Consider the following 16799-nt stretch of genomic DNA (forward strand, 5'->3'; position numbering starts at 1 on the left):
TTCAAGAAAATTGCTTAGCAAGTCGACAAAATTCCTTAGCAGCGTTAAATAGTTTCATGTGGCCCGTCTTTAGGACGGGCTTATAGGCTAGTGGTAAAATAACTACCTGGGATGAATAACGTGAACAAACTTTTTTTATTTGCACTTTTCCCAGCATTAAATATTTTTGCAGTGCACGTGAAAATAAGTTTCTAAATTACAGAAATCTGAATTCATTTCTGAAGTGAAAACCGGATTTCGAATCATTCGAAAAATCCTGATTTTTCGAATTCGAAGTATCCAAATTTGGCAGCTCTAGATTGAACTCCGTGATTATCAAATGAGTCTCGAGGGGTTTGCAAGTAGGGAATCCAGAATTGGCTTTTCCAATAGAAGATGTTAAAATCGGTTTTCAATTTAACGGAAAACTGGTTTTACAATTTTCCAACAACCGGTTTTGTGAAAAACCGGTTTCACAATTTTCGGAAAAACTACTTTTTTAAAACTTCAACACCGGTTTTCGGTGTTTACCAAGATAAGCCTTTTTAAGAGCTAATGTTTTCTGTTTTGAATTGTTCAAATAAGATTTATGTAGTTGTGCTGTAATCCCGTATTAAGTTTACATTTAATTTTAATTTTGCATTCCTTGATTATTATATTTGTCAACTTTTTACAATTTGCAATAAAACCGATTTTTAAAATCGGTTTTAAATCGGTTAAACCGGTCCGGTTTGCGCAAGGAATCGAACACCGGCTTCCTACGATTTCCCAAACCTCAATTAATGGAACACCGGTTTTACGACAATTTGAAAAATCCGAATAATCGCAAAACCGATGTTTGAAAAACTTCCGATTATAGAGGCCCAATCTGAAAGGGGCTAGCGCATGATTTCAGGTTAATTGGACGGAATTTAGTTAGAGCTTTAACCTATTTAGTACTTAGGACGGATTTTTGGCGAAACTTGGCAAGGGAACTTGGGCAATGCTTTACAGTTGACAGTTGCTTTGAAGAAACACTCCCGTTTGGTTCACATTGTAGTGGAATCCGAAGTCATGTGAAGGAGTAATTTAATTTAAATCGAAGAATCTGCCGCTTCGCGTCAAGATTCCGTTCTAAGTACTAAGCTTTAATTCTTTGATTCGAGCGAAGACAATTGTCGTATTATGTAAAACATTTGAGTTCAGGAGGAAGACTAGTCGCCCTGAAAAATTGTGGTCATTGTGCAAGACGAATATAATTGTCGTTTCTCGAAGGACACTAGTTTCCGCCATTCTCTCTCCGCTACGTGTGTAAAATCTTTTGTGATTTTGAGGGATTCTCTTATACATAAGTATATGCAATTGAATGCTAGATTTGAACACTTTCTTTCTGAAAATTTGAACATATCTAAATTTAATGCAATGGGCAGACCCTGCCTCTTGTTTCGACATTTACATACAGAGAGTCCAGCACGTTGCTGAAAACGTATTTGACCTTGAATAACCCCGGAACGGTTTGTCGTAGCGGGTCAAAATTTTGAACACAGGAGCATGTTATCCTCAGATAGTTGTGTGCAAAAATTCAACTCTCTACTTTCAAAAATGCCTCCCCCACAGCCGCCAGAAGTCGAGACAGTCATTTCAACTCTTTCCAAACTCCGTCTAAAAAATTCGGTCCCAGCAGAAACATTTTAATTTTCAAGTATCCGAACTCAAAGTAGTCAATTTGACTTACATTGGGGGATTGTACAGGTATTTCACTATTCGAAATGATTTTTATTCCTAATCTAGCTTCAAGGTCCTTTGCATTATCTTGGGTTAACTTTGCCGTCTGGGAAGACGCTGCGTCATCATAAAAAATCGCCATATTTATTTATTTACCGTGCAATTTAGGAAAATGTAATTCTAAAAGTGGTTTCAATACACGGTCCACATCATACTTTACAGATACGTTCACTTTTTGGGGGACTTTGATCAGTGGGAGGGCACCACGACAGGACATTGCACACATAACCATAAACTGTTTACAAAAGTTCTCCTCACGGGGAAGCACCAAATTTCGTGAATTTTTTTCGGCATTTGTCGTGTAGTAAGCTCTTCAAACCCAATTAGTGACTTGTAGGGAAAATAGTGCTTCGTCAATTGTCACCCATATCTCACTCCTATTCCTCAACAGAAAATTCAAATAAAATTTTTTGCAAACACGGGTGAGATTTTTTCTGGAACAAATTGAAATGACTGTCTCGACTTCTGGCGGCTGTGGGGGAGGCATTTTTGAAAGTAGAGAGTTGAATTTTTGCACACAACTATCTGAGGATAACATGCTCCTGTGTTCAAAATTTTGACCCACTACGACAAACCGTTCAGGGGTTATTCAAGGTCAAATACGTTTTCAGCAACGTGCTGGACTCTCTGTATGGTGTGCCCCATATTAAGTTGGAAGATGACATATGAGCTGTGGAATTCGACCTGGTTAAAATATTTTTATAAATCCTTCGGGGTAGTGTAGGTGGGATCATACCAACCAGTTTTTGTCCCGGGAGATTTTTTTTACTCCATTCTTGGCCACCAATTCGACTCTCCGCAACAACCCTCGAATTTGCGATTTTCACTCGCTTGAGAAATGTTCTTCTTGATTTTTTGCCGTTAACGTTCGAATGTTTCCTGCTTTTTCGCCTTAAGGCGAAGGTTAGAGTGTCTTCTTTTGCACAAGGCGCAAATCTTTTCGATTTCTCACAAATAGGGACATTTGGAGGGTTTTCTGTTTCAAGGGTATGTTTGCCAATGTTAACCGTGCCATGATTAACTACGAATTTTAAAAGAATTAAGTTGTCCTGAACAACTTCCGTCGATAATCCACATTCGCTGGTCTGCCTGCGTGAAATGATGTGTTTCCCGAAGTCTCTAATAGACCGGGGCCGACGTAGATTTTTTGGCAAAATTTGTGGACAGTGATTTTTTGGTCTTTATCGTACTTCGGGAAACTTTGCTTATTTTTTTCTGTACTCCACAATTTCCGAACTTTAAGGCTGCGCAACAAACTTTTTAAAATTTACAGCTTCCAAGTGGCGAGGAAAATTTACAGGGAAGAGTTGTTGTGATGAGTATTTTGATGGCTTTTACATTTTGATGAGTGGCTGTGACCAGAGGTGGGCCAGAATGTTTTCCGAATTTCACCTTTTGTCATCCTTATACTTCGAAATATAAAGGGTGATTGTCGTTTTGGGACATCTTTCCGTTTTGAAGTACTGCGACGTATTTTTCGAGTCACGTCAGGCGACAATTTAAACCAGTGAAAATCACTAATTCGGGGGTTGCTGCGGAAATTCTGATTGGGGGCCAAGAATGGAGTAAAAAAATCCCCCGGGACAAAAACTGGTTGGTATGATTCCCACCTACACTACCCCGAAGGCTTTATAAAAATCTTTTAATCAGGTCGAATTCCACAGGTCATATGTCATCTTCCAACTTAATATAGGACACACCATATTTGAATCAATGAATTCTTCCTTCCGTACTACGACCATAACATCTTATGGTCCCCGAATTATTGCATCTTATTGTGGTTAGTCATACATACTCCTGCAAACGTTAAACTATGGATCTCCCTCGGTACCTTTTTTCTAGGTTCCAGTACTGATCGTAAGGGACCCAATGGAATTATCACAAAAAATTGGAACTTAATGAGCTGCGTTACAAGTTATAATTACAATCAGTGATAAAGAAATTAAAATGAGCCGAACATTTTTTTCATGTAAAATTTACTCTGCGGTCTGAAAGATGGATATAGAGGGCTAGATGGCACTTAATTTTACGACAAACTTTGAAGCAAGATACATACAATGTCGTCATGACTAGATATTTTACACAATTTTTGAAAAGGCCGGACTCAATATGTGCTCCAGGCCGTCCCAATCCAAGGAACGCCTCTGTGCTTCACTAGTTTAGTTAAGACATAAAAATACTGCACTACTATGAAATTACTAAAAATTACTATAAACTTGAAACACTGCTGAATAATATTCTGAAGACAATTTCTACGGCTTTTAGAATTTAATAAAATAAAAGGATACATATGTACTTACAAATTTAGTTTATTAAATATTGTTTAATGTACGAAATTTTGAATAGTACGGCTATGGCATGAATCCATACGTAAGGATAGATTAATAAAACAAAATTTGGAACATACATAAATTTTTCATTTCATTAAATTATGAATTACTTGCTAGCATCTTGATTCGTAGACTAATTGTCTCGCATACAAAAACTACCAGAGAAATTGACCAGAAGATGCCGCACACCTTAAAAACTTGACTTGTGCCTCTTAACGTTACAAATTCAGATTTGTTCCCGCCATCAGCTTTCGTCTCATCTTCCCCATTGTCGAACTCCACATTTGCCAGCTTCATCCGAAAGTTGAGAAACTCCCGGTAAAACGTTCCCAGGCCCGCGGACACAAATCTTTCCAATATGTTACGAACCCTTCTAGCTCCTCGATATCTCCCCTCCCATCTGAACGCGACATTAGGCATCGGTCCGTTCCCGCTTAACTTATCCACGTGCTCGCCAACCACGCCGAAGCAGGTTAGATTAGGGTACTTTCTGCCCATATAGTTTACGTAACTCGGCACCATCTCGCCTTCAATGAGGACCGCCCCGGAACTCGTCATTTTCACCGAATGACCCGAAGTTCGGACAAAATTGGCTATTGAATCAACACTGTTTTTGAAGAAGAAAAGCCTAAAGTCGATCCCACCATTTTTGGTCGAATAATTTGACTCCATTGTGGCGGTCTTTTCAAACTTTTTGTCCACGTTGTCCATCTCCCCGGAGTTTCCGGTGTATAGCGTTGTATAACCGACGGTATGAAGTCGGGTTAAGGAATCGATGACGACCGGTTTTTCGGGTGAGACGAGCCCGCTGATTATCCCGCCTTCAAAAAACGCGCTGATGCTCATGCAGCAAAGACACGTGAGCAGGGTGAGGCACGCTTTGACACCGGAGTTTCGTAAATTTGAATGGAATTGATGAAGGATGGCGCGAACTAGGTGGAAAATGGCGGGAGATTCGAGTTGAACAACGGCATAACAGAATGACGCAAATAAAATGAGTAACCCGCTCAAGAGGTCGATAGCTAAGAAGAAATTTGCAGAACTTTTAAACTCCACGGCAGCGTTGGGCATACAATAGACGGGGAGTACCTGTCCAAAAATATTCTTCGACTTAAAAATTATTCATTCATTATTCATTGATACAAAGTTTGACAATAAATATTCAGTCATTATTCGTTTCCTATCCATTTTCCCCAAAATTCGTACTATTAAGCGGGTTTGGCAATGCACGTTATGTATAAAGCATGGCGTAAAAAGTGAATAATGAAGAAAGCTATTCATTCATGCTTCATGAATATGAAATTGTTTATTCAATTATCCATTCAAAAATTTTGAAAAAATTAATTACCAATTACTCATGAATTTATTGAATAATGAATGAATAATTTATTCATTGTCTATTAAATAAATGAATGCGAACAGGTATGCGTGACACAAGACATACATACGGTGTCAGTGTATTCGATGAAATAGAAGGAAGGTGGCTTTTCCTGTGAAATACTGGTGGCAGGCTCTCCTTGGCTGGAGACGCGTCTTAAGTAAAGTTCCGGAAGGTTGTAGTCGAGCTGTTTATCGGCCTCGGTGAGAATCGAGCGCAACGTGAGGGTCGCATTGAGCGCGGCGGTGAGCGCGAATAACAGCGGGAAAGTTGGGATGCATTCGGTTCTTGAAGTGAAGGTTGGGTAGGTTTCACAGAGTTCGCCAAAGTTGAGGAATTTTACGCCATGGACGGTACGGAAAAGAAGTTTTTGCCGTTGAAAATTTTTCCCCTGTTGGCTGAATACTTCGAGAAGATCATTACTTGTTATTGCATCTTGTTTGAGAAGGGGTAATCGAGTTATCGGTTCACTCCTTGAGATAAAATTTGTGGTTAGAATAGTGGAAAATGGGAGGAACGTAGAGGACTCGTTTTGCAATTCAGAAAAATACCATTTATTATTATTTACTTAATTTAGAATCCAAGATGCATTACGTTGCAAAGGGGTAAATTATTTTTTATGGTGGACACAACCAATTTGTAATAAAATCGTGTCGTGTTGCGTGGAAGACGAAGTTTTGAAACACATTATCTTATTTTCTGAGTTTTTATCTAACCTGCATGTAGCAACCAATATGTTAGTTGCAACATCAGTTTCCATTAGCACGTTGAAAGAACGTCTGTAATTCTCCAGTAGACTTTGATGCAGATAAATAATATTTAATTGAGCTCCGATTAACCACGACTTTAAATCAAATTCTTCCCCTTCAGAAAAGTACACGTGCAACCGCAAATTATTTTCTGGATTTAAATAACGCGTCCAAATTATTTCAGGAGGAAATGCGAATTGTTGAGAATTATTACTTGAATTGGAAAGACGTTCAAACAGAAACAACGTCAGGTAATCGTGACGCTTGACATTGGCCAGAATTGCGTTTACTTTATCACTTTCTGGGCAACTTATCACTGATGATTTTACTAAAATTATCCAGACGTCTGGAGAAAGTTGCAGATTTTGGTGGGCTAAAGAAGTAAAATGGGGTATCGAAACCATGAAAATGCAAAATTTATCAACATAGGGTTTCATCATTTTTGAGAATCAAATGAAAATCGTATTTGTGGAGTTATCTGATTCACGAGGAGGTGTGGAATTGATTTTCTTTTTCTCAGTGCCGTTTGTCGGTAGGTATGTATGAGTATTCTAAACCATGTTATGTAAAATTGACGTTTATTTGAACTCGAGCTGATTTTCGCTTCTAGTTCCTATCAATTTATGTATATTTAGTAGACTATTCCCTATTTATTTGACAAACAGTACCGTATCCCGTTTAAACCTGACATTGATAACAACTGTTACATACTCCGACACCGTAAATATGGACCACATAAGGTCCCCACAAAGCTTATCGTGCAACATGTAGCCCGTCACCATGCAAGCAATAAACACCATTTGGAGAATGATCAATACCCCAATCTGCCTATAATAATTATTCACATCCTTGGAATGCAGGACAATTCCTACTTTTCTCTTTAAAAACTTGGTAAAATACTGTAACAACTCGGCCGCAAAGGTGAGCACAATAAAAACCCGGAAAAACACGGAGTGCTCGCCCGGGTCGCAGTCCAGGGAAAAAGCGGGAATCATGACGAGACTGATAATTTCCAGGGTATCCAGCAGATAAGCGACGTTCAGGTAGATTTTGTTGAACCAATTGTCGAAATACCAGGTTTCGTAGAGGCGATGGAGGAAATGGTTTGATAAAAGGCGTGCCACGAAGACGCCGGCCATAATGGCGGTCCAGATGAATTTGCCGACGCGAAACGAGCTCATGGCCCGAGACAGGGAGGGGAGGATGTTGAAGGGGTAGTGCTCGTCGCCATGGATGTAGCAGACTTCACTGGTGGCTCGCTCGAAGTTGTAGAAGATGGCCCAACCGACCGAGATGAACATGGTGAGCCAGACGATGCGCTCCATCCAACCGAAGATCCAGCCGAAGTCAAGCTCAACTGGGAAAATATGTTGACAAATTTTTAAAATTTGTTCAGCCAATATTAATAGTCTGAAAAAAATCTGAGAAGTTTCCTGGCAGATAATAGATATTATTTTCAAAACGCCAAATAACCTCTCAGAAAAATTTCCAAGGAATTGAGACTATTAATATCGGCTGAACAGTAGGAGGAGGTATTCACCCAGTGTTTGTGGTCTCTTATTTTTGAGAAAAATAATTTCAATTCGATGACAAATTTAATTACTATGAAATTTTCAAAATATTTTTCGATGGTCCCCCGGGGATCAGGGACCAGGGACCATTTTTTTCGATGGTCCCCCGGGGACCAGGGACCAGGGACCATTTTTTTCGATGGTCCCCCGGGGACCAGGGACCAGGGACCATTTTTTTCTATGGTCCCCCGGGGACCAGGGACCAGGGACCATTTTTTTAGATGGTACCTCGGGGACCAGGGACCAGGGACCATTTTTTTAGATGGTCCCTCGGGGACCAGGGATCAGGGACCATGGGGTGGGGGACCAGGGACCAGGGACCATGGGGTGGGGGACCAGGGACCAGGGACCATGGGGTGGGGGACCAGGGACCAGTAGTGTTCTCAATGGTCCGGTCCACGGACCGGACCGGACCGATAACTCCGGTTCGGTCCGGTCGTGGTCTAGGGCTTAGACCGGACCAGGACCGATAAAAAATTTCGGTCCGGTCTCGGTCCTGACTGTTTAGGACCGGACCGATAACCTTCGGACGATAACTTTTGGAGAAAATGTGAAACGGCTACAACATAGCGCTTTAATTTTATGACCACATATATCTATTATATCTGGCTTTTGAATTAGCTTATTAACCTCTTTCGTATCAATGATTTTTGTGTAAAATTTCCTTGGGTACGATGTTGATTTTTTAATTACACCGAATAGCAACCAATGAAAATCTTCATGATTTCCTACAAAAGACGGTATGTTTATTTCAACCAGTTTCCAAGTACCGGTATAGAGAAAATTCCATAATTTGGGATGATTTTAAACAATCGACTATTAACCATCTAATTTGCCACAAAATTGCCAAACAAATACTCAGATTTTTTAGAATTTTTTTTTAGTTTTATGCAGTACGCAAATGTGTGTACTTCATCTTTGAAACGTTAAAATTAACAGAAATAAGTATGAAATAAGCCAAGCCAGCTTGCCCTTTCTCAAATGTTTCACCCTACTGCTACATTGCGTTTGCTACAGTTTATGACGTTGTTTACTTGCTTTCACTCTTGTCGGTCGCACACATGCCGACCACTTTCATCTATCTAATTTTTTTTGCAAGGTTGGGGATAATTGTTATTTATTTACCAAAATTTATGGTAGATTCGCCAACCAATATTTGTAACAGATGTAAGCTTAGATTTAACTTAGCGTGCGATTCATTCTGAGATTAATCTCTGTAAATTTCCAAATTTTTCACAAATCGTTTTAAAATTTGTCCCATTTTTAGTCATCGTTTAACGTAAAGAGTATTTATTCAATGGTCAGGTTCAAAAAGTTCATGTGGGTCATTAAATTTTATATTGCGCCGCAGGGAATAACAAAATTTCTTTTACTCAATCAGATAAAAGACAGTAGGTGAGACACTAGTAATGGCACACTACTGAAAATTTGGTGACCCTCATAATCTGTACTTGTGAAAACTTGTCACTATCTTTAAATCTATCAAAAAAATAAAATTCTAATAAGAACTTCGAATTTTACGACGTTAAAATAAATTTTGAAAATTAAATGTAAACTTAAATTTTTCTGTGAAGCAACTAACGTGTTCTGAAGTAACTTGTAAAATCCGTAAGGTTTGTCTAATATTGAAAGCGAAATCTTATCGGTCCGACCGGGACCGACCGATAAGACTCGGTCCGGTCCCGGTCCGGTCCCGGTCCTGTCAAAAAATATCGGTCCGGTTTCGGTCCAAGCTTATCGGTCTTCGGTCCGGTCCTGATCCTGCACTGGACCGGACCGAACCGGACCATTGAGAACACTAGGGACCAGGGACCAATTTTTTGCGAGCTATGCTCCCAACGCGCAGGATTTACTAAAATACTTGTATCAAAACGAGTAAACGTGCCAAAAAGTTGGCAAATTTAACACTTTCAAAATTTACTGCGGTTTTTTTACACTTAGGATAAAAATACCGGGAAATCGTATTTTGCAAAAAATTCATACTAATTTTATTTGTGATCGATGCACGCTAATTTTCTCAACATCGAGAATGCATAAAGTGTTCGTACTGTCGATGTTGAGTTCACTGTCGGAAAGTGGTTCTTCTCCGGCCTCTTCCCATTTTGGTGGATCAAGCTCAGTTGGTGAAGCTAGTGAAGAATCTGAAGTGATATGAATGGATTTTGACAAATTCACGACTAAGTAAAATAAAATGATATCTACAATTTACGGATGAATGAGGTAGTGCTAACCATTTCGGCGAATTGTGCTAGCTCTATTGGGCGGAATTTTCTTTTTCAGGCTGACATTTCTGAAGAGTGGGAATTGAACAACTTCTTCTTCTTCTTCATTTGCGATGGATCCCGGTTCACTTTGTGCCCTTGGATCTGTGCATTTTCATTCTGTGTATGCACTTATTTAATATTTAATAGTGCAATTAATGGTTATTAGACGCTTTCGCAAATAGTAATTTTTTCTCTTATTGTGCATGTAAACTAACTGAATTGTGAATAAATATTCCTGTCGTATTCGCGAAGAGTTATGTAATTATGTATTCCTTTGTGAAGCTATGGTTAATAAATATGTACGTGCTGTACCCATACATACATTGAAAAAAATACATCCGACAAGTTCAATTTAAAAGAGAGAATAGAAAAATGAATCGGTAAAAGACTTTATGTTCAAACTGAACAATTGAATAAGGAATTACTAATTTTTTCCTAGGGTTGGTCATCCGATCCGATCCCGGATTATCCGAGATTATCCGACCACTTACTATAAGATGTAACCGATCCGACCCAATCCGATCCGTCGGGTCGGATCGGATATTATCCGACCATGTTGTAGCAAATAGTCGGATAAAAATATCCGATCCATCCGACGGATCGGATATTATCGGATATTATCGGATTGGATGGGACCACCCTATTTTTTCCAATTTGGAAAAAATTGAAACATTATTTAGTTTGAACGAAATAAATGTTTTTTTTACACAGGTGAGCTTGCGAAAAGTGTCTAATAAGTGGTTATAATTTGATACAGGCAAACTATTTTTACAATGCGATAGTGTGAGGTGTAACCCTTTGATTTAGTTGCAATTTTAAAATTATGTGGTCCAAGTCAATACACCCCACGTTTCTTGAGGCAGTTTGTGCGATGAATTTGTCAAAAATATGCGATTTTTAGCACGGGAAAACAACAGACGTTGAGTTTGCTTCATCCACGTGGGAAAAACGGACGTTTCTCAACTTTGACCTCAAATATTATGACAAATTCCAACCGTCGCACAAACTTCCTCATGAAACATGGGCTGTATTGACTTGGCCGACATAATTTTAAAATTTCAACCAAATCTGATGGTTACGCTTCACAAAATCGCATTACTGGTCGTATGGACATACCTTCGGCTTCCGCATGCGTGGAAAGGTCGATTGAAATTGATCCCGGCGTGTCCTTTAAGAAGCTCGACTGAGGTCGTAGCAATCTCGACTTTACTCTGTAACGGAATGACATTTCTCTTCTTCTTTAACTAAATTTAAATTAAACTGAACTTATTAAATACTCAAAGTCCTGATTGGATGGAATGGATACTAAAAGTTTGGGTGCGATGTGAAGTTAACCGTGACGTGAAGTTAACCGAGTAATGTACAAATGAAAACTGCGATATGAGCCATTATTTGTTCAAAGCTTATCTTATCTTCTCCCGACAAGGCTGCTGGAGTGAGTAATAATTTACATACTTAATTTTTGCATACACATGCATGCAAAAATTCGGATGCATACAGGTTTCACGTCAGATGTGGGCATACTGGCATTTGTGTCAAGCTGATTATACTTACATATGTCAGAATTTTAGCATTAAAACGAGTGAGGAGTTAGATATCAATGATGTGTATGTGGTTATGTACACTCTGAGTAAAATTTGCGATGACACAACTTGTGCAAAAATTTACTCAAAATGGTGCGAAATTTCTACTATGTTGGATAAATTTTAACTTTCATTAGGTGAATTTGACACAACCAGTTGTGTCATCGCAAATTTTACATGTCTTTGAGTAAATTTCAATCAAATTTATTTAGCGTGTATGAGTACGCGTAGATATCGCTAATTTGCCTGTATTTGTATGAATTATGAAACAGTAAGGAAAATATACATTTCAAGATCAGAAGTTATGTACATGTGAAGGAATGATTATGGATAGAAACAAAATTTCTGAATTTAGGTTTGACTTTATATATATATTTCCATCAAGTTTGAATTTAATTTTAGCATTTATTTCATGGTCAATTTGTATGTATCGGAATGATTAGAAACACTTAATACTTTTGATGGACAAATTATTATTGTTCACGTGAAAAATGGAAATACCCTTTTTCCTTAAAATCTCCGTTTTTGTGATGACGTAATACACATATGTATGGACGTTCCCAGGGTCTGCATAATTTATATGTACATAAAACTTCTGGCTATCATTATTTCTATTTCTGAATAAATTTAGATGATAGATTTTGGACGAGGTTATCAAGCTGATTCGTAACAATGCGAACATATTTATTTTCAGCTCGAAATATTAAATTTTAATTAAAACATAATATTAATTATGAAGGAGAAAAGACGCTATTTCCGGAAGTTTAAGGAAGCATTATGCATACGCAGCACAGAAGAAAAAATGAATAACTCTCAAGGAATGCATATCAACCCTATATGGTGCTCAACACTCGTCACTTTTTTAAATTATCAATCGCCATAATCACCAAAACTGCACTTCATTAATCCCAAAAAAATATATATATACGTACTTTGCCATTTATGATTTGTCCCCAATTTATGACCGGATGAAGGTATCTGTATGTGCCGAAAGCTTGTCAATAAACTCAATTTTAAAAATATGTCCTCCAACGCCGATCAATCAAATTATATAAAACATAATATTTACGTCGATATTGTTAGCCTCTTTGTTTACTAGAAAACAAGCCATGGATTAAATATTTTTGTAATGGTGTAATCATATCGTTCACAGATATAAAGGGTGGTTTAAATATCTCGCCAGACTGGAAAATATTATAATACGAAAAACTTTTTCATTTCCATTAGTTACTGAAATTTTACCGCTGAAATTCATCATTTCAGAAGTTCGTCATTATGTTGTAATTTTAAATCCGTTTTCATGTTAAAGTTAGATAATCAATAAAAATCTCAATTCCAAATCCTTTGAAGACGATATTTATTGGCTTTCCCCCTTAAAAATTTTGCGATTTTAGCGAGAGATTTGAACCTCCCTTTGGTTACAGAAGCTAAGCAGGATTTGTAAGTGAACTGGCTTGGCACACAAAACACGAGAACATTTTAACCAAATTGCTCATAAGAACAGATTCGTCGATTTGCAGGCTCCTATAAATTGATGTCAAACAAACAGATGTACCCGGCAGTGAGGATAATCAGCAAAAAATCGGTTAGTTGGTAGTCCAAATGGTTGATTTGAAAAAATCCGCCGCGCTCAGAAAATGGGTTAATCTCAGGGGATTCGTCGTCATCAGAAGAGTCATCAACAGCCCCTAATACAGGTTTATGAATGCGCATACCTCTCTTTTTAGAAATCTCACCGTTAGGTTTGTTTCTTGGAAAGGTTTGAATTAAGTTATTTTGAACAAAAAAAAAAAAGTAGTTGACTCTTTCGTTACCTTTAACTTCTTATATGTAAAAAATTTCGTTAATTACATCCTGCTGGGTTGGGTTGCATTTTTAAGGAAAAAGCTGGAATTTATTTTCCCCAGGAAAGAAATTTGTGAGAATCCTTGCCCACAATTTTCGCACTACCAATGGGACGGGACCTTTTTTCAAGCTTCACAGGTATCGACTATCGAGCTATGTCAAAAAATCAAGCCAAAAATTAGCAGTCGCGTGACACTCATCTTTCCTTTGCGTTCCCAACGTTTCAACAAACTGTAATATTTATTAGAGTAGATATATTTATCAGGTTTCACTTATATAATTAAGCTATACAGTGTTTTGCGTACCCGCACACTTCTTGCTAATGGATTTACATATTCAAGTGGCTGTTTTTTTTGTGTGTACATACCATAGCTCGCAATAAATTGGTCCCTGGACCCTGGTCCCTGGTCCCCCACCCCATGGTCCCTGGTCCCTGGTCCCCGAGGGACCATCGAAATAAATGGTCCCTGGTCCCCGAGGGACCATCGAAATAAATGGTCCCTGGTCCCTGGTCCCCGAGGGACCATCGAAAAAAATGGTCCCTGGTCCCTGGTCCCCGAGGGACCATCGAAAGAAATGGTCCCTGGTCCACGAGGGACCATCGAAAAAAATGGTCCCTGGTCCCTGGTCCCCGGGGGACCATCCAAAAAATTGGTCCCTGGTCCCTGGTCCCCCTAGGGACCAGGGACCACCATGTTAAACTCTCATTTGGGGACCAGGGACCATGATCCCCTAAATGGTCCCTAGTCCCCCAGCTCATGGTCCTTGGTCCCTGGTCCCCGGGGGACCATCGAAAAAAATGGTCCCTGGTCCAAGAGGGACCATCGAAAAAAATGGTCCCTGGTCCCTGGTCCCCTGAGGGACCAGGGACCACCATGTTAAACTCTCATTTGGGGACCAGGGACCATGGTCCCCTAAATGGTCCCTGGTCCCCCAGCTCATGGTCCCTGGTCCCTGGTCCCCGGGGGACCATCGAAAAAAATGGTAGCAGGGACCAGCGATGTGCTGGTCCGGGACCAGCTCCGGGACCAGGGACCATTTTTGGACTTTTGGATTTAGAAAAATTTTTGGATTTTTGGACCAAATGGTCCCTCGAGGGACCATATTGGTCCCGGGGACCATGGTCCCCTGCGAGCTATGGTACATACCAGATATAGATTAATTTCATATTTCAAACATTGTCCTTGAAAATTAGCATTTCAACGAGTGTAATTAATTATAAATGTTATTATTATGCTAACCCTTCCCCCTCAGATCTTTCGCTTCACTTAAATATACCCAAAATTCTGACACAACCTGATAAATCGAACACGTGCAGATGTTTTACAAAAAGCATCCGTATTCTTCACCCACCTGCCTGCACTATAGACCATCTCAATTATATACATTACCCCCAGCAAGGTCATCGTTATTCCAACAGTTTTGAAGAAGGGTGTCAAAGTATCGAGAGAAATGTAAATCTTAAAATGGAAATCTTAAATTTCAATAGTTTACACAAAAAACTGGGCTAAACCGAAAGGGTATCCAGATATTACGTCATCAAAAAGGAGGGTGGGAGAAGATATGTATGGTTCTGAGACACCCATCTTACTCCTGTTGAGTTTATATTGAGTATGATAAGGAAGGTGTGGATGGATGGGTGATTTTTAGATCGGCGTTTTTTTTTATAACGTATGTACAGACGTTCCCAAGTGTCTGTGTATGAAATATGTATGTAGGGTTATGTTGACCATTGGTCCTAAGGAAATTTAGCTAACAATGGACACTCACGACCTGTCGTTTGAGTCCAGGGTACCCACTATGTTTTTTAGAATCTACTAGGACCCCTGATGAAGGATTCATTCATATTTCCGTGTAAAACTCATATTTGGCCCAATGGCGTGGCGCCAAATTTAAAAATCTGCATTTTCGACCAACTTCATACCTCCACAATTTTCGCAGTTTCTGTCGGATTTTCAAAATTCTGTGCTTACAATGTTCAAAAAATTGGAAATTTTAGGGAAAAAATCGTAGATCAAATTTTGTTAATTTTTTAAAGATGTTTTTACGATTTTTTCGAGTTTTTGATTGAAACACTCAAATTTTTGACAAATTTCATTACATACGAAAGTTGAACTCCTTGTTATGATTTTAATCCAAAATTATTAAAATCCGTCCAGGATTTGAAAAGTTATGACGGTTTCAAAATTAAAAAATTAAAATTGGCGAGTTTGGCGTCACAGCACGGCGTCGAATATAAGTTTTAACATGGAAATATGAATGGATCCTTCATAGTAGATTCAAAAAAGCATGGCGAGTACCCTTGACTCAAACCTTAATTTTGCCTTTTTCCGAATGTTTCTTTCGACATTGCCTAGATCATTTTACAAATTTTACTACAAACAAGAAGGTGTGGTAACAATGTATTATGCTTTACATTTTGATTTTTTTAAATCGTTACTAATCTTGCACTTCTCCACAACTACTCCACAAGATTATTTACTTACGCACTAATGATTATTACGAGTGTTTATGAATATTTATACACATGAAGATCTGTATAATTTGTTTAGTGAGTGGTGTCGGCAATCATCTAAGTAACTCAGCTTAATAAATATACCTTAATTGTTCACATGTCGATAAATCCTGTGAATTAAGGAACATTACAACAAAGCAAGCGATTATATTATCACATTGCCCCGATTTTACCAAAAAGGCATTTCGGGCAATCGGGCATGACCAAAATTCATGTGCCTAACAGGCAAAAAGGAATTTTAGGCACGGCAAGCCTTTTTGCCCTTGCACACTCTGATTGCATCAATATCGCAGAACTGGATGAAATTGTTGCATAAAATGTACAAAATTGGTGACTCAAATAATTATCAGTAAACGTACATTTGCATGTACTGTCCAAATGAGATTCCGACTGTCGGAGTAATTTTAGATTCAGGTTTTAAAATCAGACCATGTTATCTTATTTATTATTGACAAAAGTTGTTCAGCTGTTATGCATAAGGCCTTTTTTACCCATCCATTTGGAAGTGAAATAACTAATTGTTTTAATAAAACACTTGAATTTATTCCAGTTTACTACATAGTCTCAACTTAAAAAGTGATAGTAGAGTAGACGACTATACTAGGTTAGTTTTAAAAAATTTAAAATTTATTCTTATTCCATTGAAAAGCCAGATAAATTTTAAGTAGAAAACATGTATTTGACTTGAAAATATATTCCTCCTGTGACCATGAAAAATTGATCACGAAAGAGAAAGCTCCATCAAAAATACGCACGAAATTAATTGACAAACTGTATCATTCCCGGGTCAGAAATTTTTTTGTGACCCTGACACTTTTATG

At 38.5% G+C, this 16799-nt stretch overlaps 1 protein-coding gene across 1 annotated transcript; it reads right to left on the bottom strand.

Annotated features, from left to right (window-relative positions):
- Nucleotides 1-6761: 6761 nt before the first annotated feature.
- Nucleotides 6762-11380, bottom strand: LOC110855068. The gene is made up of 4 exons (XM_022103499.2): nt 11152-11380; nt 10003-10137; nt 9820-9912; nt 6762-7557 (listed from the first exon to the last, which is right to left on the bottom strand). The coding sequence occupies exons 1-4, from the start codon at nt 11261-11263 to the stop codon at nt 6851-6853; spliced, it is 1047 nt and encodes a 348-aa protein (XP_021959191.1). The 5' UTR covers nt 11264-11380; the 3' UTR covers nt 6762-6850.
- Nucleotides 11381-16799: the final 5419 nt, after the last annotated feature.

Source organism: Folsomia candida, unplaced genomic scaffold (genome assembly GCF_002217175.1).
Source record: "Folsomia candida strain VU population unplaced genomic scaffold, ASM221717v1 Fcan01_Sc011, whole genome shotgun sequence".
Classification (NCBI taxonomy): Eukaryota; Metazoa; Arthropoda; class Collembola; order Entomobryomorpha; family Isotomidae; genus Folsomia; species Folsomia candida.

Coding starts and splice junctions, on each gene's coding strand:
- LOC110855068 (XM_022103499.2), bottom strand. CDS start 11,263: ATGTCATTCCGTTACAGAGTAAAGTCGAGATTGCTACGACCTCAGTCG. Junction 9,913..10,002: donor TAGCACAATTCGCCGAAATG/GTTAGCACTACC, acceptor ATATCACTTCAG/ATTCTTCACTAGCTTCACCA. Junction 7,558..9,819: donor CAGTGAACTCAACATCGACA/GTACGAACACTT, acceptor ATATTTTCCCAG/TTGAGCTTGACTTCGGCTGG.